Source organism: Mizuhopecten yessoensis, unplaced genomic scaffold, assembly GCF_002113885.1.
Source record: "Mizuhopecten yessoensis strain PY_sf001 unplaced genomic scaffold, ASM211388v2 scaffold7251, whole genome shotgun sequence".
NCBI classification, from domain to species: Eukaryota; Metazoa; Mollusca; class Bivalvia; order Pectinida; family Pectinidae; genus Mizuhopecten; species Mizuhopecten yessoensis.
The window spans coordinates 706,741-731,962 of record NW_018406955.1 but is presented as its reverse complement, the minus strand read 5'-3'; the positions used below and the strand labels follow the sequence as shown (position 1 = coordinate 731,962).

At 39.3% G+C, this 25,222-nt stretch overlaps 1 protein-coding gene across 1 annotated transcript in view; it reads right to left on the bottom strand.

Annotated features, from left to right (window-relative positions):
• Positions 1-25,222, bottom strand: part of LOC110453285 (syntaxin-binding protein 5-like) — a 139,498-nt gene that overhangs the window by 37,090 nt on the left and 77,186 nt on the right. The window contains exons 7-13 of the mRNA XM_021502172.1: positions 15,978-16,061; positions 9,744-9,867; positions 7,925-8,000; positions 2,636-2,790; positions 1,262-1,334; positions 608-755; positions 211-278 (exon numbers count right to left, since the gene is read on the bottom strand). Of these exons, the coding sequence (XP_021357847.1) occupies positions 211-278; positions 608-755; positions 1,262-1,334; positions 2,636-2,790; positions 7,925-8,000; positions 9,744-9,867; positions 15,978-16,061 (728 nt within the window). The remainder of the gene's footprint in view (positions 1-210; positions 279-607; positions 756-1,261; positions 1,335-2,635; positions 2,791-7,924; positions 8,001-9,743; positions 9,868-15,977; positions 16,062-25,222) is intronic.

Here is a 25,222-nt window from a genome sequence, read left to right as displayed (position 1 = left end):
CTGACCTACTCTCTCACTGGACACCTTACCCTGTGATCAGTAATTCTGACCTCTCTCAATGGACACCTTACCCCGTGATCAGTAATTCTGACTTACTCTCTCACTGGACACCTTACCCTGTGATCAGTAATTCTGACTTACTCTCTCACTGGACATCCTAGGAACCCTGTGATCAGTAATTCTGACCTACTCTCTCACTGGACATCTTACCCTGTGATCAGAATTTCTGGATAACTACACGTCGTCGTTCCCCACTCGCCTCCTTTCACAGGCCAGTTCTACAAAATGTGACAGGCATTATTTTTATCATGACACAAAGCTTCTATAAACTTACTTGAGAAATATTTTTTGAAAGCAATATATTTCTCAAATAAATTACACCAGATTATTGATTAGGCAAATGGAACAAACTTAATTGTTATTTTGAAAACAAAAATTGTTCTCTAATTTCTGATCTCTGATTAAAAACATTATAGTGAATGCAATTTAAAAAAAAAAATACACCTTCAGATTTAACATTTTATCATTTAATATATATTCATTTCATCCTGTATATTTGCAATTTTGCAAGATTAAGTAACAAACATTTGAAGGTGGAGCTGCTGACCTTTTCACTGAATCCAGTGCGTTTGTGTTTGGAGCCGACAGAGTAAAATGCAGGTATGAGATCAGGGGGACAGTCAGCATAGTATTGGCAAGCCGTCACTGGTGATTCGTGCAGGTCCATAGGGTATGGGTTCTCAAAACAGGGGTACCTGTGGGGGCAAAAACTTGTAAATCAGTACAAAAAATCCAGAGGGTACCTGTGGGGCAATAACTTGTAAATCAGTACAAACAACAGGGGTACCTGTGGGGGACAGTATTATGTAAATTAGTATAGTACAACAGTGTACCTGTGGGGCAATAACTTGTAAATCAGTGGGGTACCTGTGGGGGACAGTATTATGTAAATTAGTATAGTATAACAATGTACCTGTGGGGCAATAACTTGTAAATCAGTAAAAACAACAGGGGTACCTGTGGGGGCAGTATTATGTAAATCAGTTTGGTAAAATAGAGTACTGGTCGGGGCAGTAAATTATGAATCAGTACAAACAACAGGGGTACCTGTGGGGGCAGTATTATGTGAATCAGTTTGGTAAAATAGAGTACCGGCCAGGGCAGTCAATTATGAATCAGTACAAACAACAGGGCTGCCTATAGGGGTAGTAAACAATGACAGTACCAGACGTAGGTAGCAGACAGCCAGACAAATACTTACCCAGGACTGGTGAGATCAACCACCACCAAGTCATTCTGGAGCAGCACCACTATCGCATATGGCTCCTGGAAGTCTGTAACAAAGCAATAACAATGTTACAAATGTGGAAGTTTATCAACACACCCTAGGAAGGAAGCATAACATAGTCGACTTTGTGTTGGCTTGGTACAGGCTTCCATCAATATTTGGTCAAATACAGCACCAATCACACATATTGTTGGATCACAACACCAGTCACATTCCTATGTCACATCATCAGTCACATACCAGTGTATCTGGTGACTATCCTTATACACATTGCCACCTAAAGATCTAACACCAGTCACATACCATTGTGTCTGGGGATTCCTTATACCAGTCACATACCATTGTGTCTTAGGATTCCTAATACCAGTCACATACCAATGTGTCTGGGGATTCCTTATACCAGTCACATACCATTGTGTCTTGGGATTCCTTATACCAGTCACATACCATTGTGTCTGGGGATTCCTTATACCAGTCACATACCATTGTGTCTAAGGATTCCTAATACCAGTCACATCCCAATGTGTCTGGGGATTCCTTATCCCAGTCACATCCCATTGTGTCTTGGGATTCCTTATACCAGTCACATACCATTGTGTCTGGGGATTCCTTATACCAGTCACATACCAGTGTGTCTAAGGATTACTAATACCAGTCACATACCATTGTGTATGTGGATTCCTTATACCAGTCACATACCATTGTGTCTAAAGATTCCTAATACCAGTCACATACCAATGTGTCTGGGGATTCCTTATACCAGTCACATACCAGTGTGTCTAAGGATTCCTAATAACAGTCACATACCAATGTGTCTGGGAATTCCTTATACTAGTCACATACCATTATGTCTGGGTATTCCTAATACCAGTCACATACCATTGTGTCTAAGGATTCCTTATACCAGTCACATACCATTGTGTCTTGGGATTCCTTATACCAGTCACATACCATTGTGTCTTAGGATTCCTAATACCAGTCACATACCAATGTGTCTGTGGATTCCTTATACCAGTCACATACCAATGTGTCTGGGGATTCCTTATACAAGTCACATACCATTATGTCTGGGTACTCCTAATACCAGTCACATACCATTATGTCTGGGTATTCCTAATACCAGTCACATACCATTATGTCTGGGTATTTCTAACACCAGTCACATACCATTATGTCTGGGTATTCCTAATACCAGTCACATACCATTATGTCCGGGGATTCCTAATACCAGTCACATACCATTATGTCCGGGGATTCCTAATACCAGTCACATACCATTATGTCCGGGGATTCCTAATACCAGTCACATACCATTATGTCTGGGGATTCCTAATACCAGTCACATACCATTATGCCAGGGTGTTTCACAAAGCACCACAAAGTCGACCACATTGTGTTCCATTTCCAGGACTGTGGTACTCTTGCCATTCATCACGGTTATACTGGGGGTGCGTCCTGCTCGGTCATAAGACATCCCACCTGAGAATATTACCAGCAGGTCACTACAAAATACAAAAGGAAGGAAGTTACAACAAACATGAATTTAATAATAGTGTATCATCATCTTTGCAAACTGGATAAAACAAACATCGTACATACATGTAATGTTACTCTAAGTTCCCAGCATTTCAGTCACCAGCAAAAAAAATAAAAAAAATATGTAAGAGCCATGATGCTTTGTGAATTTTATAGCAAACAAAGGATACATCAATTCATTGCTTAATTTTGCTTCATTATTAAAACATTAATGAAGAATATAAAAACCTTTGAATGTTTTAGTGAAAATGTTAATGATGTACGTATGGTACTAATTAAGAACTTTTATCTATATTGTACGTGCACAATTATTGAAACAGATGACATTAACTTACTATATTTCCACTTTTAAAATGCCTAAATAATGTGTTACTAAATCTCACTCACATGCTTTCATCCAAATGACAAAGTTTAAATGCCTTATTTTATGGTAACTTCAACCATTCCTATGGAGGTGCTCAAACTACTGATGTCAACATGAACTTTGATAGTACTGACATTGACAGTCCTCTCAGAACAAATAAATTAACAGACAGCTGGTACTCACTAATACAAGCTGACCTTCTGCGTGTCCAACACTCCACACCACATTAAGTGAGAACATGGAGTTAGATTTTGTGGTCGACCTTTAGCGATTGCTGGTCTCCAGGGTCCACTACTATAGGAGATGGGTAGCACTAGTGCAGCAATACAGACTCAATCTAATAAACCAACCACACTTTTCTTCACTGCTACACTGCTTTTTATGTCTCTCTTACATTGTAGCAAATCAAAATCTGGTCTTGTAGAAACGGATTAAAACCCAAAGTTGACGAAAAATATTGCTGACAATGAGGAAATAATGTTGACATCGTGACTGCACACGTTAAGGTAACACTAGAGGTTTGTTTTTGTAAATAATTTTGGGGATCTCAACCTTGTCAAAGTTATGATTCAGATTAAATCCCTCAGGATGGGGCCAGACCCTAGAGTCAATCCTAACATCATAACTGTGCTCACCTGTTTACATACATCAAACATAAAAAATATATATGATATTACAGGGTGAGGCCAGGCCAGGCCCAGGATCAATTCTAATTGAATGACTGTGTTTATCTCTTTATGTTGATCATTTATATATGGTAAAGAGTGGGGATCCCAACCATTTTAAAGTTATGACCCAAGAATTAATCCCTGAGTGTGCAGCCAGACACTAGGGTCAATTCTAATATCTTGATTGTTTTGATCTCTTGATGCCCAGCAATGGTATATATGGTAATTGGGTGGGGATTTCAACCATTTCAAAGTTTTGCTCAGGAATTAAGTGCCTAGGGGTCAGGTTAGACTCTTTAGCCAGACAGATTTTTGACAGACGGGTGGAGTGTATAAACTTGTAATCTCCACTTGGAACTGGTGGGGGACTAATAAATACAATTAGAAAGTTAGGATGAGGAAAGTCACAATACATTCCTTAAAAGTTTAAAAGATACCACTGAAAAGTTTGCACTTACTTGACCTTGAGATCAAGGTCTCAGCGACTTAATGATAGTGCACTGCACATACATCTGTGGGTGATGAAGATATACTGCAAGATTAATTCAGATATCTTTAACAGTTTAAAGTTACAGACCAATCAAGATTGTCCTGAAATGATTGCACTTGTTTGACCTTTGACTTTCAAGTCAAGGTCACTGTGACCATTGACAGTGCAGAACACGTAGTCTGTTGGTGATGCAAATATGCAGGTCTCTTCAAGATATCTTTGACATTATGATTATACAATTTATGGTAGAATATTAATGACACTTAATTCACAGCAAGATTCATTCAGATATCTTTTATGGTTTTAAAGTTACAGCCAAGAAAAAATGTTACTGAAAGTTGGCACTCATTTGACCTTTGACCTTTAGATCAAGGTCACACTGGCATACTGACAATGCAAGGCACATAAGCTGTGGGTGATACAGGTGTACTACAAGTTTCATTAAGAAATCTTTGACATTATGATTATACAATTTGAGGTAGAATATCAATGACACTTAGGTCATTTCACAACAATTGTAAAACAAGATCCATTATATTTATCCCTCTTGTTGGCCCCGTCTTAATATGGGAGGAAACTGGAGTGCCTGGAGAGGTCTCACATGGTCAGGCATGTGACCCCATACATTGTCATCTCTGATTTGGGTATCCAACCCCGACTACTACCTTGTTGAAACGTTAGTGTGCTTTCCACTGGGCCATCCGACCAACTATTAGTGGAGCATATTGTTGACAAGAAGACTATACAATTATTATAAACTGTCATAGAAAAGTACCTAACCTACACAGCTGAAGTACCTAACTTACACACCTGTAACACAGAAAATTACTAAACCTACAAATCTGTGACACAGAAAGTACCAAACCTACACACCTGTAACACAGAAAATTACCTAACTTACACCTGTAACACAGAAAATTACCAAACCTACAAATCGATGACACAGAAAGTACCAAACCTACACACCTGTGACACAAAAATTAGACCAACATCAATCACGTACTAAGGTGGCCTGAGCAGGAGATGTTTCAGCTACTGAAGTCCTGAGATAAAAAAAAGTCTGAAAGTGCCAAGTGTGTCGAAGTTCAGATTCAGATACTCTGCAGTATATTAACATTCTGCAGTATACTAAGGAAAAGGTTATTCTTATGACAGTAAATCCATTATAACACATTGGCCATCCTTACTGACAAACAGTGACTGAGACTGCTGTCCATACCATCTGTCTCCATTGTTTACCAATCTCATTATTTACAAGTGATTTTTGTGTTACCAAACCACACACCTCGTCAGTAATCATGTAAAACTATGCGACCTTGACAATATATGCATTTGTTTATGGTATGACCTTGACAGGGTTTGTGAGATGTGGAGATAATTGTATCCCCTGCTCCCGAGGATCAATACAAATACAATCGCTGAATATCTACAGCTGTCTGTGCCTCGTCTTCTGCGCTTAAATTAGACCCACTTTGTTTAAGGTTGACACTTATGTTTTGTCCATGATAATCCATCGTCTTTTCCTTATTGATTTCAGAAAAATAGCCCTCTAGGAATCTCAGCGTTCATGTAATGAAAATGCAAATTTATCTTGGTTTTTGCCTAGCACATGAACGAGTTATGAGGATTTCCAAAGATGTTTTGGGTGTGTTTTTTAAATACCAAATTGAGTTACAACATTTCAAGATTCCTTGCTAGAAAAATAATAGATTGTGAGAGTAGAGTCAGACCTTATGATGTTATTTTTATTTTTAATACAGTAATGATAATCTTTTTCCCCCCACATCATATTGGTCCACAAAACAACATGCAGCAAACTATGACAATATTTATTTTCAAGATCGCAGCTGAATCAATTCACACCTGATAATCTCAAAGCTCACATTATGTCTCCATTTACAAATCCTGACAGTAACTAGAACTACCAATACTGATAACCTATTCTATCACAGCAGACCTTGTACCGATTGAGCAATGAAAAGCAGCAAGAATTGTGGTTCATGGCTAACACCATCTGGGGACAAAAAGAGTGAATGAGACTTTGGTTCAAGGCTAGTAACACCTGGTGATGACAGATAGTTCAAGGCTAGTAACACCTGGCGATGACAGATAGGTCAAGGTTACTGTCACCTCCAGACAAACTAGGAAGACATCCTAAAGGTCCATGTTTACACATACATTTTTGACATATCATTGGGCAGTACTGTTCCTAAAAATAGATCACTGGACCATAACAGACTTCTGGTAAAGAAAAGTTGGCAATTCCAACTCTAGCCCATTCACTCCAATCACCTCTGTCTTTGGAGATACATACATATATATAAAGACCATCGTGGCACGATCCTAATAAAACTTCATAGCCTCTCATCACAAAGATGATTTTATGTCTAATTATGAAGGCAATCTATACCTTTCTATGTGTTATTCCCCTTTGAGGACATCAACAGAAATTCCATTAAGAAAACCTCTAATTCCACTATAAATACTTTTAGCAGATGAAGGGAATTTGTTTTATAATGATGTGTATGCATGATATTTTAGCAATTTTACAGAGAACGATACATATCCATTTTGAAGTGAGGACAAGATTTACATGTCCAATGTCATAAAAACACTATAACACCAAGTGTGCCAGCAGTGACGAATTACCAACAGCTTAGGAATGAATTCCAATTCACTGGTTTCAATTTTAAAACAAAGAACATAATACTACATATCTCCTGATGTCACACCATAAACTTTGCATGCAATTTAGAATTGTAATTATGTTCCAGTTCATTTTTCTATATGGAAAATTCTAAAGGAAAGACTGTGTCAATGAGAATGACATTGTACAAGGAACTATTTTCTAATGTACAAGCTCCAATTAAGTTTTTACACAATGGATCATTTATTAGGTCCTTGTGATACAATATTTTTTTTTTCAAAAAGAAAGATTTTTGAATGATTTTATGTATGGAAACTTTCATTTTTTTTTTTTTAAGAGACAAAACTTTAGAAGCCATATTTGGTCAGAATTGATTGCATTAGGATTTCCATGTAAGGTTCAGGTATACTTAACATAATGCGAACTGGTGGGCTCCTAGTACTTTAAAACCATGTTGTATTAAAATAAACATTGCGATATACATCAATAACGGTACATGTACAACCCACATAATGTCAATCAAACTGTGTTATGAGAGCTTCAAACCTACCCTAGACCGACAAACTACACAATTCACCCAACAAATCTTCATCAACTTTGAAACTTATGTCAGCTTTTTCTTCAAACTTAATGAGCTTCCACGATATATATTCCATTACTGCAAGCAGCTTTTAAATTGAAATTTGTGTCGTAAATTCTTGTGCATATTTTATTGATCAAATCAATACCTTTACAACCCATATAGTATATGCTATATGGAGACCCATAGATCAACACCAGGGACAGTAGTCTCCCTTTGTTTACCAGAGAAGGATTCAAAAAGAGGTTTTCAGAAAGGTGATAAGGTGGCGAGATTTTGAGTAAATTGTTCTACATTAGAGAAGACAGAGTTTATTTGTCATGTTTAAGTATAACCTCCCATACTACTCACCCATTTCTGGCAGACTTCCACTCCACTTTAGTAATAGGCTTGCATGGGTCAGGTTTTCCTTCCTTGCCAATTTTGGCTGCAATTTAGAGAAACAAAATATAAAGCTTAACTTTGTGTTGTGCTGATGGTGTTGATGGACAATAGGATTGATATTTTCGAGTCAAAAGGATGAATATTGAGTCAACATAGTCAAGGTAAAAACAAGCTTGGTTCACCAGGATCAACAATGAGAAAGTGGAATACCAGCTGAGTTAAACGTTATCACTTTGTAATCCATAAAATACTCTAAATTAACATACCTAGTCATTAGACATTGTGAAAATCTTAAAGTGATTCCGACTGAATTATAGCATAAAAGCTGTTTAAATTTTCAAGAACGAACTGCAGTGGTTATCATTTGTAATCAGCTATTCCATTATGGAATGAGACAAAAGTACTTGCTTGTGGTAATATAGGTGTGAAAAGGTTGTGAACTAGTGACAGTACTCAATCAATGACTTTCACGGCAAATTACCCAGACCTGTACATGTCCACACATTAATGCTGGTGTCTCATCACGCCTCTATCTAGCCCATCACACGGAACCTGTCTGGATGGTGCACAATGCCAGTTACGACAATCTTGGGAGTAGGACACTGCCATCAGGATAGAGATTTGTGTTATGATTGAGCGGTTGTATGTAACGTTATGACACGACAGACATGATGCTACATGAAGCTATCATCTTGTGTTGCTGGGATGACAGTATCTTGTGTAAACCATCAGCCTTACTTTTACTAGGTCGGTGGGGATGTTGAACGTCTCTCGTCAATACCAAAATGTTGTACTCTGTCTCTAAGATCCTACATCATAAAAGACTGATCATACCTTGTGTCTTTGTAATCCTTTATCATGTCTGTATATTCCTACATTGTATCTGTGTTGTGATACATTGTGATTTGTGTGATCCTGTTTCATGTCTGTGTGGTCCTACACTTACCATGGAGCATCATGTGACTGACAGACCAACACTTACCATGGAGAATCATGTGTCTGACAGACAGACACTTACCATGGGGCATCATGTGACTGACAGACTGACACTTACGATGGAGCGTCATGTGACTGACAGACTGACACTTGGGGGGGAGAGTCATGTGACTGACAGACTGACACTTGGGGGGGAGAGTCATGTGACTGACAGACCGACCCTTACCATGGAGAATCATGTGAGCGACAGACAGACACTTACCATGGGGCATCATGTGACTGACAGACAGACACTTACCATGGGGCATCATGTGACTGACAGACTGACACTTACCAGGGAGAGTCATGTGACTGACAGACTGACACTTACCATGGAGGGTCATGTGACTGACAGACCGACCCTTACCATGGAGAATCATGTGACTGACAAACAGACACTTACCATGGAGAATCATGTGCCTGACAGACCGACACTTACCATGGAGATTCATGTGACTGACAGACCGACCCTTACCATGGAGAATCATGTGAGCGACAGACAGACACTTACCATGGGGCATCATGTGACTGACAGACTGACACTTACCAGGGAGAGTCATGTGACTGACAGACCGACCCTTACCATGGAGAATCATGTGACTGACAGACCGACACTTACCATGGAGAATCATGTGACTGACAGAACGACACTTACCATGGAGAATCATGTGACCGACAGACCGACACTTACCATGGAGAATCATGTGACTGACAGACCGACACTTACCATGGAGCATCATGTGACTGACAGACTGACACTTACCATGGAACATCATGTGAGCCAGCCAGACAGCCAGCCAGCCAGACTTACCATGGGGCATCATGAGACTGAGGGGCTTATTGGCAGATTTCAAGTTGTATGTGGTGAGACTTCCATCTGTGTGACTGCACATGAACTGCTTCCCTTCGTGGTGCCAGGATATGGACCGCAGGGCCTACAAAGATACAAATACATAAGGACCTTCAAATCTTCAACTACATCAAATAAATAGTCAGGACCTACAGTTCATTATGAAATTTCAGGGGTGAATGAGTTAAGCTTTCTATATTTGTCTATCCTTACTACCTGGTCAATGACAAAAATGTTGCAAGAAATACCAACTTCTGTAAAAGACCCCATCTGATTTTAAAGACCTCCTGAACAAAGGACCCCAAATTCAAGACCACTCTGATAGTAAGGCCCCTAATGAATGGCTGAATCTGACTTTGGGTACAAAACTTGGTTTGTTTGTGTTTTACATCCTATTAACAGCTATGGTCATTTAAGGACGAGCCAGGTTTTGGTGGTGGAGGAAAACCACCGACCTGTTCGAAGCAAGCAGGCCACAACCCCCGCCAGTGGAGGAGGGCTAGTGATAGCAGAACGTCGGACGCATTAACCAGTTGGCCACTGCAGTACAAACCACCTGTAATAAAGGACCCAGGATGATATAAGGTCTAAGACCCCTTATGATTTAATGTCTTACCCCCTTAAAATGAGATTCTCATCTAAACAAATGACTTTGTGGGTGACGCAATAATATGAGACAGCAATGGAACCTTGCGGCTATTCTTCATGTCATCTGACAATTAAATGTTGAAAACAGATTAAGCTTGGGCTAGCCTACTTGAATTACGCCACATGTCTGTTGTGCTCCAGGGCAGGTGATGGGAGAAGCACTAAATCAGAAGAGTGGGCAGCCCATTTGAACAGTTTCATTTTATCTCAGTACACACCTAACCACCACAGACAAGCCAATCTCAGAATCTGTCAATATTTATAGATTTAAAGTTAGAAAGTTAATTTGTCTTAAAGCTTTTTCTGCAATCTGAACATTTCTTAGTAAACCTAACCAATATTGATTGATTTTGGCTATTGTTAATGAACCCATGCAAACGAAGCATTCTAAAGTTATTGAAGCCTTCACCATTTAATGCTGAGGGCATCGGAAACATGATCTGCTGCAGCATCCATCTTAAAACAAAAACCTTTACAGACCATGCCACTATTAATAGCTACACAATCCTTGGCCTTTCAACCTGTAGGTCCAAAATTAATGTGAGGAATTTGGTGTCCATATACGAACCTTGTTGACAATCACAGGCAACCTTATTGATTAGGAGATTTGAAAGTTCATGGAATACTTGCACAGTGTGACATGGTGCAGGGAAAATCAATTGATTGTAGTCAGTTCCTGAAGCACATCCAAAATAGGGATGCTGGTATGGAAGGGGAGCTCTATAGGAGTGGTATGGAGTTAGGAGTGAGAGCAAAACTGAGTAGGACTGATGAGGACCAAAAGTTGTCATGGAATTGAAATGATTGAGAGTAAAACTGATCTGACTATAGAATTGTGATGGATGTTGAACAGGAGTGATGGTAAGATTTGAGAAGGAGCTGTAATTAGATGAGATGGAGCTGTAATTAGATGAGAAGGAACTGTAATTAGATGAGAAGGAACTGTAATCAGATGAGAGGTAACTGTAATCAGATGAGAGGAAGCTGTAATCAGATGAGAGGGAGATGTAATTAGATGAGAGGAAGCTGTAATCAGATGAGAGGGAGATGTACTCAGATGAGAAGGAGCTGTAATTAGATGAAAGGAAGATGTAATCAGATGAAAAGCTGTAATCAGATGAGAGGGAGATGAAATCAGATGAGAGGTAACTGTAATCAGATGAGAGGGAGCTGTAATCAGATGAGAGGGATATGTACTCAGATGAGATGGAGCTGTAATCAGATGAGAGGGGGATGTTATCAGATGAAAAGAAGATGTAATCAGATGAAAAGCTGTAATCAGATGAGAGGGAGATGAAATCAGATGAGAGGTAAATGTGATCAGATGAGAGGGGGCTATAATCAGATGAGATGGAGATGTACTCAGATGAGAGGGAGGTGTAATCAGATGAGAGGGAGATATAATCAGATGAGAAGGAGATGTAATCAGATGAAAAGCTGAAATCAGATGAGAGAGAGATGAAATCAGATGAGAGGTAAATGTAATTAGATGAGAGGAAGCTGTAATCAGATGAGAGGGAGATGTACTCAGATGAGAGGGAGATGTTATCAGATCAGAGGAGGATGTAATCAGATGAAAAGCTGTAATCAGATGAGAGGGAGATGAAATCAGATGAGAGGTAACTGTAATCAGATGAGAGGGAGCTGTAATCAGATGAGATGGATATGTACTCAGATGAGAGGGAGGTGTAATCAGATGAGAAGGAGATGCAATCAAATGAGAGGGAGATGTAATCAGATGAGAGGGAGATTTAATCAGATGAGAGGTAGGTGTAATCAGATGAGCGGGAGCTGTAACCAGATGAGAGGGAGATGTAATCAGATGAGAAGGAGATGTAATCAGATGAGAAGGAGATGTAATCAGATGAGAGGGAGATGTAATCAGATGAGCAGGAGCTGTAATCAGATGAGCGGGAGATGTTTACCAGATTAGAGTTGTCTCTGAGTTGAAGAGGAGTGACTGTGAGTAGGGATCAGACTAGGAGTTGGCATAGAGCTAAATAAGAGTAATAAGAAGAGTGAATTGACCTCATCATAAGCTGAAAAGGATATGTGAAGTTCTGTTTTCTTTTACATATTATAGCTATTAATTGTAGATGTAAGACTGATTTATGAAAATTATGTTAAAATATTATTTTCAACTCAACATAAGCCAAAGAAATTTGATAGAAACAAAGGACAAATGTCAGAACAGCTGATATTTTCAAATGCAAACAACAGTTAGTGTTGATTTCAGGTTCTTCATATGATAGATATTTTGAATGAAACAGTTTTTTTTCAAATATATACTTTGGGGGAAGAAGACGGTCAGGGAATACAGATATTCTGGCAGCTTTGGTATGAAGGTTTGAACATAAAGACCTTAAAAAGCTACCCGAAATTCAATTCATAGACAAGAATGCACTTTAGACGAATGTGTTAGAGAGTAAATTAAAAGGCACTGTTGTGAAATGGTAATCACCAATAAGCCCATTACATAACCTTAACCAACATAAGTTTATAACTCTAATTGAATCAAAACAGTAACATGGAATTCATCCTATAACTCCACCAACTAACCCTGTAACGAGCACCCACTTTACTTTTAGTCTTTGTATACAGCAAGCCACACATTCAATTATGTTGGCTAAATGTGGAACTTGTATTTTGAACCCAATCCAGTGATCATTTCTTGCAGTTGCCTCAGTTTCTCAGATTTATGTATTTCTGAATTATATCAATTATTGGTCTAGTTCAATGTTAAGACATCCATAAAAAACTTATTATGGCCCTAGTTATGTCTTGATTGATTTGTTAATCAACATGGCTATATATGAAAGGATTTTTGTGTTGTGTTTTACTGTGTGGTAGAGACATGTCAGTGCTGTCGTGGTGATAATGTATCTGACACTGTAGTTGATTGGTTTGTTAATGCTCCAGACTCGCTTGGCTACCTCAGTCACAGCCTCTAAAGCGCTGGACGTCAGTGTTAGCGTGGGGCAACCAACCCTGTAATGGTTCAGATTTACACAGTGATGTGTGGCTAATGTGTCTACTGGACAGTCTACAATGATCATATTCCAGCTCACACCCTTTCAGAGTGTCCTCCACTCCATAATAAGTCTCCAGCCACAATGATCAGGTCCCAGCTCACACCCTGTCAGAATGTCCTCCACTCCATAATCAGTCTCCAGCAACAATGATCAGGTCCCAGCTCACACCCTGTCAGAATATCCTCTACTCCATAATCAGTCACCAGCAACAATGATCAGGTCCCAGCTCACACCCTGTCAGAATGTCCTCTACTCCATAATCAGTCACCAGCCACAATGATCAGGTCCCAGCTCACACCCTGTCAGAATGTCCTCTACTCCATAATCAGTCTCCAGCCACAATGATCAGGTCCCAGCTCACACCCTGTCAGAATATCCTCTACTCCATAATCAGTCTCCAGCCACAATGATCAGGTCCCAGCTCACACCCTGTCAGAATGTCCACTACTCCATAATCAGTCTCCAGCCACAATGATCAGGTCCCAGCTCACACCCTGTCAGAATATCCTCTACTCCATAATCAGTCTCCAGCCACAATGATCAGGTCCCAGCTCACACCCTGTCAGAATATCCTCTACTCCATAATCAGTCTCCAGCCACAATGATCAGGTCCCAGCTCACACCCTGTCAGAATATCCTCTACTCCATAATCAGTCTCCAGCCACAATGATCAGGTCCCAGCTCACACCCTGTCAGAATATCCTCTACTCCATAATCAGTCTCCAGCCACAATGATCAGGTCCCAGCTCACACCCTGTCAGAATATCCTCTACTCCATAATCAGTCTCCAGCCACAATGATCAGGTCCCAGCTCACACCCTGTCAGAATATCCTCTACTCCATAATCAGTCTCCAGCCACAATGATCAGGTCCCAGCTCACACCCTGTCAGAATATCCTCTACTCCATAATCAGTCTCCAGCCACAATGATCAGGTCCCAGCTCACACCATGTCAGAATGTTCTCTACTCCATAATCAGTTTCCAGCAACAATGATCAGGTCCCAGCTCACCCCCTGTCAGAATGTTCTCTACTCCATAATCAGTTTCCAGCAACAATGCTCAGGTCCCAGCTCACACCCTGTCAGAATGTTCTCTACTCCATAATCAGTTTCCAGCAACAATGATCAGGTCCCAGCTCACACCCTGTCAGAATGTCCTCTACTCCATAATCAGTCCCCAGCCATAATGATCAGGCCCCAGCTCACACCCTGTCAGAATGTCCTCCACTCCATAATCAGTCTCCAGCAACAATGCTCAGGTCCCAGCCCACACCCAGTCAGAATGTCCTCTACTCCATAATCAGTCACCAGCAACAATGATCAGGTCCCAGCCCACACCCTGTCAGAATGTCCTTCACTCCACAATCAGTCACCAGCAACAATGATCAGGTCCCAGCTCACACCCTGTCAGAAAGGCCTCTACTCCATAATCAGTCACCAGCCACAATGATCAGGTCCCAGCTCACACCCTGTCAGAACGTCCTCCACTCCACAATCAGTCTCATACCATACCAGGTTATCATGTATTCTTCATGTCCAGCAATGTTGTAAATTGTTATGGCATGGGGATCTCAAATGTCTCTATGTTATGACCCAGGGAGGATGTTTCCAGGGGTTGGTCTGGACCTCCAGGCCAATCCTGGTAGCATGAATGTTTTCTTCTCTTCATGCCTTACAATTGTATATTTGGTTATAGGTTGGGGGAAAATCCCTTAATTCATATTGAAGGTGAAGGATTTTATTGATTTACCTCCATTTCACCTATTGGCCACACCCCTCTGCCCCCCTTTTTATGTAGGGGGGCGGGGGAAGCACATCCTTCATTTTATAAAATTTAGTTGTCTTTGCCTGCAGGTTATATTGACAAGAAATGGTTAAAATCTCTCCATTTGCATCAAAGGAGTAAGGTTTTAATAGTTTCCTTTATTTGCAATATTGGGCCCCACCCCTCTGCCACACCCTACATTTATACAAATTTAGTTCTCTTTGAATACAGGTGATCTGTAACAAATTTGGTGATAATCCCTCCATTCACAGAAGGGGAAAGCTTTTAAAAAGATTTTCCTGTATTTTCCCTATTGGGCCCTGCTCCTCCCCCCTGGTGAGCCACATCATCCATTTATACAAAATCACCTTTGCCCAAAGATGCTCTAGAACATGTTTGGTTCAAATTCCTTCATTGGTACAAAAGGAGAAGTTCTATTTTTCCCCCTTTATTTCACTTTTTGGGCCTCACCCCTCAGTTTGTACAAAATAACGTCTTTTTAACTGAATGATATGCAGACCACATTCGGTTTAAACAGGTTTCTAGAACAAATTTGGTCAAAATGGCCATTGGTTGAGAAGGGGAAGCTTTTTGAAGCTTTGCCAATTTTCCCCCTATTTGGCCCCACCTTTGTCCCCCAAAGGAGCCATACCCTCTGTTTATACAAATTTGAGAACCCTATGACCAATGATGCTTGATCTACTTTCACCCACAAACCCAAACACATATACCATCACGAGGGATACTTACCTCAGGGGAGGTGTAGCGACATTCAGCACTTTTAGTTTTGAGATCCCACAACACAATAGCACCAGTCTCAAATCCAATCAGAAGCTGCAACAGTGAATGGAAACATGTTGTTAGTGGTAATCACAGTCTATCACAGTTATGTTAACATTATCATGGTTATGTAATTAGGTTAGCAGGTTTACAAAACCATATTGACAGTATTTGGTCTATGTTGACAGTTATAGTGGTCTATGTTGACAGTTATAGTGGTCTATGTTGACAGTAACAGTGGTCTATGTAGACAATACCAGTGGTCTATGTTGACAGTTATAGTGGTCTATGGTGACAGTTATAGTGGTATATGTTGACAGTTAAAGTGATCTATGTTGACAGTTATAGTGATCTATGTTGACAGTTATAGTGGTCTATATTTACAGTAACAGTGGTCTATGTTGACAGTTATAGTGATCTATGTTGGCAGTTATAGTGGTCTATGTTGACAGTTATAGTGGTCTATGTTGACAGTTATAGTGATCTATGTTGACAGTAGCAGTGGTCTATGTAGACAGTTATAGTGATCCATGTTGAAAGGTTTAGTGGTCTATGTTGACAGTTATAGTGGTCTATATTTACAGTAACAGTGGTCTATGTTGACAGTAACAGTGGTCGATGTTGACAGTAACAGTGGTCTATGAAGACAGTTATAGTGATCTGTTGACAGTTATAGTGGTCTATGTTGACAGTAACAGTGGTCTATGTAGACAGTTATAGTGATCTATGTTGAAAGGTTTAGTGGTCTATGTTGACAGTTATAGTGGTCTATATTGACAGTAACAGGGGTCTATGTTGACAGTAACAGTGGTCTATGTAGAGAGTTATAGTGATCTATGTTGATAGTTATAGTGGTCTATGTTGACAGTTATAGTGGTCTATGTTGCCAGTAACAGTGATCTATGTAGACAATACCAGTGATCTATGCTGACAATAACAGTGGTCTATGTTGACAGTTATAGTGGTCTATGTTGACAGTAACAGTCGTCTATGTAGACAGTTATAGTGATCTATGTTGACAGTTACAGTGGTCTTTTTAGACAATACCAGTGGTCTAATTTGACAGTTCAATGGTTTATGATCCCATTGATAGTGTATATCGATAGTTAAGTAAGCATCATCATTGTCTATGTTGACAATGGCTGTCTTCCTTTGGTAATGTATACTTTACAAAAATTCCATCACGTCTAGGACCTGTTTAGAGATAGAGCCTCATCAGAGTAACAGTGGTCTATGTAGACAGTTATAGTGACCTATGTTGATAGTTATAGTGGTCTATGTTGACAGTTATAGTGGTCTATATTGACAGTAACAGGGGTCTATGTTGACAGTAACAGTGGTCTATGTAGACGGTTATAGTGATCTATGTTGATAGTTATAGTGGTCTATGTTGACAGTTATAGTGGTCTATATTGACAGTAACAGGGGTCTATGTTGACAGTAACAGTGGTCTATGTAGACGGTTATAGTGATCTATGTTGATAGTTATAGTGGTCTATGTTGACAGTTATAGTGGTCTATATTGACAGTAACAGTGGTCTATGTTGACAGTAACAGTGGTTATGTAGACAGTTATAGTGATCTATGTTGAAAGGTTTAGTGGTCTATGTTGACAGTTATAGTGGTCTATGTAGACAGTTATAGTGGTCTATGTTGATAGTTATAGTGGTCTATGTTGACAGTTATAGTGGTCTATGTTGCCAGTAACAGTGATCTATGTAGACAATACCAGTGATCTATGCTGACAGTAACAGTGGTCTATGTTGACAGTTATAGTGATCTATGTTGTCAGTTATAGTGGTCTATGTTGACTGTAACAGTGGACTATGTAGACAATAACAGTGGTCTATGCTGACAGTAACAGTGGTCTAAGTTGACAGTTATAGTGGTCTATGTTGACTGTAACAGTGGACTATGTAGACAATAACAGTGGTCTATGCTGACAGTAACAGTGGTCTAAGTTGACAGTTATAGTGGTCTATGTTGACTGTAACAGTGGTCTATATAGACAATACCAGTGATCTATGCTGACAATAACAGTGGTCTATGTTGACAGTTATAGTGGTCTATGTTGCCAGTAACAGTGATCTATGTAGACAATACCAGTGATCTATGCTGACAGTAACAGTGGTCTATGTAGACAGTTAAAGTGATCTATGTTGACAGTTATAGTGGTCTATGTTGACATTTATAGTGGTCTATGTTGACAGTTATAGTGGTCTATATTGACAGTAACAGGGGTCTATGTTGACAGTAACAGTGGTCTATGTAGACTGTTATAGTGATCTATGTTGATAGTTATAGTGGTCTATGTTGACAGTTATAGTGGTCTATATTGACAGTAACAGTGGTCTATTTTGACAGTAACAGTGGTCTATGTAGACAGTTATAGTGTTCTATGTTGATAGTTATAGTGGTCTATGTTGACAGTTATAGTGGTCTATATTGACAGTAACAGGGGTCTATGTTGACAGTAACAGTGGTCTATGTAGAGAGTTATAGTGATCTATGTTGATAGTTATAGTGGTCTATGTTGACAGTTATAGTGGTCTATGTTGACTGTAACAGTGGTCTATGTAGACAATACCAGTGGTCTATGTTGACAGTTATAGTGGTCTATGTTGACAGTTACAGTGGTCTTTTTAGACAATACCAGTGGTCTAATTTGACAGTTCAATGGTTTATGATGCCATTGATAGTGTATATCGATAGTTAAGTAAGCATCATCATTGTCTATGTTGACAATGGCTGTCTTCCTTTGGTAATGTATACTTTACAAAAATTCCATCACGTCTAGGACCTGTTTAGAGATAGAGCCTCATCAGCCTTTTCCCTTACAATTAATTGTCTCCATTTACACAGAATTTGATAAGCTAGTTTCTATATTGAGTTTCCTCCCTATTGTGTTGCAGCAACCAGATCTACTTGGCTGCAAATGTCATTTTGCTGTCAATAATGTGCAAACCAACACTGGATGTAAGAGGGCAAAAGGTCAATTTCCCACTGTAAGGGAAGCACTGCCATTTAGAATTTCCTCAATTCCTTCCAGTTATATTTTGGTCTAATATATCTTTCATTACATTATTGTCTCAACTTACCTGCTAATTTTACAACCCCTGGCAAATGCTTTGCAAAATTCTATTGCTAGAAATGTTCATCAGAAGCCTTTTTAAGCAGGAAGTTTGTGGAGTCAGAAGACAGTTGAAAGTAGGGCATCAGACTGAGATGTCTGAGAGATGAGGAGTCAAAGAATGAGCACCATTCATAGAAATGATAATCTGGTATGGAGGTCAGAAATAAAGATCAGGGATGATAATCAGGTATGGGTACCATCTGCTCAGATACAAGCTCTCTGTATCCGACTCTGGTACAATCAGCTCAGAAACAAGCTCTATCGGACTCTGGTACAATCAGCTCAGAAACAAGCTCCAACTGACTGGTACAATCAGCTCAGAAACAAGCTCTATCTGACTCTGGTACCATCAGCTCAGAAACAAGCTCCAACTGACTGGTACAATCAGCTCAGAAACAAGCTCTATCTGACTCTGGTACAATCAGCTCAGAAACAAGCTGTATCTGACTCTGGTACAATCAGCTCAGAAACAAGCTCTATCTGACTCTGGTACCATCTGCTCAGAAACAAGCTCCAACTGACTGGTACCATCTGCTCAGAAACAAGCTCTATCTGACTCTGGTACAATCAGCTCAGAAACAAGCTCTATCTGACTCCGGTACCATCAGCTCAGAAACAAGCTCTATCTGACTTTGGTACCATCAGCTCAGAAACAAGCTCTATCTGACTCTGGTACCATCTGCTCAGAAACAAGCTCTATCTGACTCTGGTACCATCAGCTCAGAAACAAGCTCTATCTGACTTTGGTACCATCAGCTCAGAATCAAGTTATTGGCATTCCTTTGGTACCATCAGTTCAGATTCTAATACCAACATCCAGTATTCAGAAACCATTATACACATCTGAATTAAGATACCATCTTTTTGGTACAGAACAAATTTATAGAGATGTTATTGAAAAGATTCTACATAGCAAACCATGCCACAACATAACTAACCAAACTGACAGGTGTCCTGCCAACTAAGATTCCTAGATTAACAAGACAAATGTCAATTTTAAGTCACAGATCCCCTCCGATGTTTCTTGGGACAGAGATATCTATTACAGGATATGGATCTGGAGCAGCACAAAACTGTTCCTACATGCTCAAATAGACATCAACACAATCAACTTATTGGGCTTGCCTAAACTGTAGCAGACTTTTGGTGGGTAAAAGATTGTGTCGTTTTCAAGTGGTCTATGATCCATATCTACAGTAACTGCCAGTTGGTACAAGTCTATAATTTAGGCTAGAATATGGAAAATCTGCACTGCAAAAGTGACAATGGTCAGTATCAGTACCTTAAAGACCATTATTCTGCAGCACTAGCGATATACACATACCTAATAGACTGATGTCATGCAGTGTTGAAGATGTGGGTGTATCTAATACACCACTGTCCTGTAGCACTAGCAATGTGAAGGTAAGTATATAATACACCACTGGCCTGTAGCACTAGTAATGTAGGGGTAAGTATCTAATACACCACTGTCCTGTAGCACTAGTAATGTAGGGGTAAGAATCTAATACACCACTGGCCTGTAGCATTAGTAATGTAGAGGTAAGTATCTAATACACCACTGTCCTGTAGCACTACTAATGTAGGGGTAAGTATCTAATACACCACTGTCCTGTAGCATTAGTAATGTAGGGGTAAGTATCTAATACACCACTGTCCTGTAGCACTAGTAATGTAAAGGTAAGTATCTTATAACCTTCATATTGTTGTTTAATACAGCAATGTTCTGTAGCACTACTAATGTAGGGGTAAGTATCTAATACACCACTGTCCTGTAGCACTAGTAATGTAAAGGTAAGTATCTTATAACCTTCATATTGTTGTTTAATACAGCAATGTTCTGTAGAACTTCTTATGAAGAAGTAAATACCTTGTGTACCTTGGTGTGCAGCACAAGCAGCACTGATACCTTATATGCCATTGCCTGGATGCAGTTTGAGATCACTGTGAAGCCAAATTGAGCTGAACAGCATGTAATTTATCCTATCAGAAAGGGTTACTGGCAATCCTTTTCTCAGCATTTGCCACAGACAGCCAAACCAGATTGACAATCACACCTAACAATGGGAAGTCATTACAATTACCACAGAGTACAATCACGTTTGAGCAGAGCTGAAACAAGCCTGAAAGCCCATAAGTGATCTAAGTTGTCATTTCCAAGGAGCTAATTCTTTATTGTTGTTACATGTGTGAACGAAGGACAAGATTTGAATCAACAAATACACAATTTAAGTCTTAATTGGCCATTTTCTGTTCTTTAGTCTTTTAAAGCCAAGATTCTGAATCTCTGTCTTCCTCTGACATTCAACCAATCATCTGTGAAAGAAACCACTATAGAAAACAAGATGTTTGAACAGTTTCCTGTGTTTCTTCAGTCTGTGTAGTGTGTGTGGCCCTATGTGCACACAATGACATCAAAAGATATTCACCAACTTCACAAGATTTTACTGACACTAATCCATAGTACCCAGCATAAAATAGCTATTTTTTCTTACACTAAATGGATTACACTTCTCAACCATTAGAACAAAAATTAATTTTATTTAATAACATGCTCATGAAAGGTTGCATTTTGTAATAGCCATTATATTTCTAAGAAGTATTTCTGCTTTCAAAAAGACGAACAGGGCATCAACAAAAACTCTGTGATACAGAGATACCTTCCAAAACATGTCCTGGTAATTACTGCATTAACAGCAGGATATAGTGTATGTCCTAGTTCAGCAATGGCTATTTTAGTAACAGCAGGATATATTAAAGGTTTCTAGTTCCTGATAACTTTACTTTTCACTTCAATGTTTCATCCATGGTTGTAACAGATTCATATTTTTTATTTTTGAGAAGCTAGATCATCAGAAAAACCAGGTGTAAGCTGTGTGTAAGAGTAAGTTGTGCATTTACAGAAAACGTGACATTAACTCGTGTATTTCCTGTATGTCTACACAACAAAGGTAGCAGCAGGGTTCTGAATTCTTAATTTCTGTAAATGATTTATGTGATGCTCCAACAAGAAGACAAATTGAATGAAATTAATCTGCACGTACCACTGTATATGACTTGTGAGGTGGAAATCGAGACATGCCAAATATTGATCCCTCAGCCAATGTCTGGCATTCAACTGGCAACACAGTTCTGGTAGGGAACAATTCTTAACATCTAACATACAGCATTAGTACTTAGCACAAACTGAAACATGCTTCATACAGCCTTTCCTGGACAAGAACTTTTCCTATTGCTATTTCAAACACTTTCACACATTTTCAAGGGTTAACAAAGTTTTTGGAAACAAGAGGCCCAATGGGTCTGCATCGCTCATCTGGTATTAATCTCACACTTGTCACCTTAAAAATGGACTAAAATACAGCTACAGGCAAAATATCAGTGTTTCATTCATAAGAACCTATTAAAAGATTTAAACATATATGACACCTGTGACCTTGAATGTCGAACAAGGACATTATAATATTAGGTTGAACAGAGTTTATAGTCTTCCAACCCAGCATGCTTCTGGAAAAATATCATTACCTTGGACCTTTTGGTTATACAGAACAAATCTTTTAAAGATTTAAACATATATTGACTGACCACTGTGACCTTGAATATGGGTGAAGGTCATTCACTTGGTAGTCCTTCATCCTGGCATGTTAATGGCCAACTATCATCACCCTAGGCCTCTTGGTTATTCAGAAGAAGTTGTTTAAATGTTTTTAAGAAATTTGACCCCTGTGACCTTGAATATAAGTCAAGGTTATTTATTTAAAAAAATCCTGGCAGCCCTTAATCCCAGCATGTTACTGGCCAAATATTATCACCCTAGGCCTCTTGGGTTTCATCAGAAGTTGTTTAAATGTTTTTAACATATTTGACCTCTGTGACCTTGGATATAAGTCAAGGTCATTTATTTGGACAAACTTGGTAGCCCTTCATCCCAGCATGTTATTGGCCAAATATCATCACCCTAGACCTTTCGGTTATTCGGAAGAAGTTGTTTAAAGATTTTAACATATTTGACCCCTGTGACCTTGAAAATTGATGAAGGTCATTTATTTGAACAAACTTGGTAGCCCTTCATCCCAGCATGCTTCTGGCCAAATATCATCACCCTAGGTCTTTTGGTTACTGAGAAGAAGTTGTTTCGGGCCAGGTGAGCATAAGAATGATTGACAATTGTTTTGCTTGTGTGTGGGTTCAGATACTATTATATAGCAATCAATTAAAATGGGCTACACCTGATTTTAAGAAACCAATTAATATTTTATGATCAATTTATATCAATAACAAGAGGCCCATGGGCCTTAACGGTCACCTGAGTCCTACAGTATTTATTTTTGTTGTTGAAATATGTACCAATTTGAGTAAAAAATAGTTAAGTATAATGTAAACTTAGCTTTGTCAGGACCATGAGCTGATCATTCCTAGACTGATTTTCAGTGGGATCGGCCTATTAGAACTTGTTTTTAAGTTTGAAATAGGTATTTACAAAATAGCGGCCATGGCAGCCAAATTGGATTTCTGATTGACCCGAAAAATAACAACACTTTGTCAGGACCATGATTCGATCATTCCTACAAAGTTTCAATTCAATCAGCCAAGTGGAACTTTACTTTAAGTTTGAAATAGTTTTTCAAAATGGCGGCCATGGTGGCCATATTGGATTTCTGATTGACCTGAAAAATAACAACACTTTGTCAGGACCATGAGGCGATCATTCCTACCAACTTTCAGTTCAATCGGCCCAGCAGAACTTGACTTTAAGTTTGAAATGTAAAATGTTAACGGACGACGGACGACGACGGACGAAAACGGATAGCAATAGGTCACTTGAGCTAAAGCTCAGGTGACCTAAAAACACTGAAACAATCTTTCATTGACAAAACTGTGAACAGTGTTTCCTAGCCAAGAAACATGAATTGTTTCCAGTAAAAATATTTAAAGTGCTTTCCAATCAATATTGAGCAAATTCAGTACATCTGAAGTACTGACCTCATTTCCAGCATTTTTAATGGCCTTTAGAAACTGTCTGAAGAGATTCCAGTACAGCATTACAATGCCTAGCAGCTTTCAAAAGGACCTTATGTACAGAATTAGTGCTTTGCACCAGTCTTCATTTGAACCCAGCATACAACAAGAGCTTAGCATCCTTGCCTTTAATTAATAGGATCAGCATACAGCTATAGGGCTTAGCACCTAAGCCTTGAACGGGATCCAGCATACAGCTATAGAGCTAAAAGCACCCCAGCCTTTAACGGGATCCAGCATACAGCAAGAGCTTAGCACCCCAGCCTTTAACAGGTTCCAGTATACAGCTATAGAGCTTAGCACCCCAGCCTTTAACTGGATCCAGCATACAGCAAGAGCTTAGCACCCCAGCTTTTAACAGGATCCAGCATAAAGCTATAAAGCTTAGCACACCAGCCTTTAACAGGATCTAGCATAAAGCAAGAGCTTAGCACCCCAGATTTTGACAGGATCCAGCATACAGCAAGAGCTCAGCACCTCAGCATTTAATGGGATCCAGTATACAAAAAGAGCTTATCACCCCAGCTTTTAAAGGGGCATCACGGTGAAGTAACTTTATTTTTTGTCTTTTTTTCAAATACTACATAAACATATCAAGTGAGACTCCTTATGGAAAATAACGATCGGATTTGGCTGAAATAGATTCATAAAAATGATTAAATCTAAGAATATCATCGGTATTTCTACCTGTCTGACCAACGTTTTGTTCAGGGATTTCCCTCTACTAGCGCATGCGCATAGCACACCATTTATTTGTAAACAAAATGACTGGCCGTGTGAAGTTAGCCGAAAGAAAAGTGTTGTACCGTGTCAGCTACGAAATGAAAAGTTGCCAAATGGTCAGAAGATAGTGCAAGGAGTACGTTACGGAATCATTATTGCAGGTGGGCAGTATTCAAAGGAGAAAATAACTGCCGTAGCAGTTAGTACGGTGCATGTATTCTTCCGGATAGCCGGTTAAGCTGAAATGGCATCGACAGAAATGCTAGCGCTGTTTATATTATGAATAAATATCTAAAACTATTAAGCTCGCTAGTATCTTTGTCTGAGTTTGAACACAGAT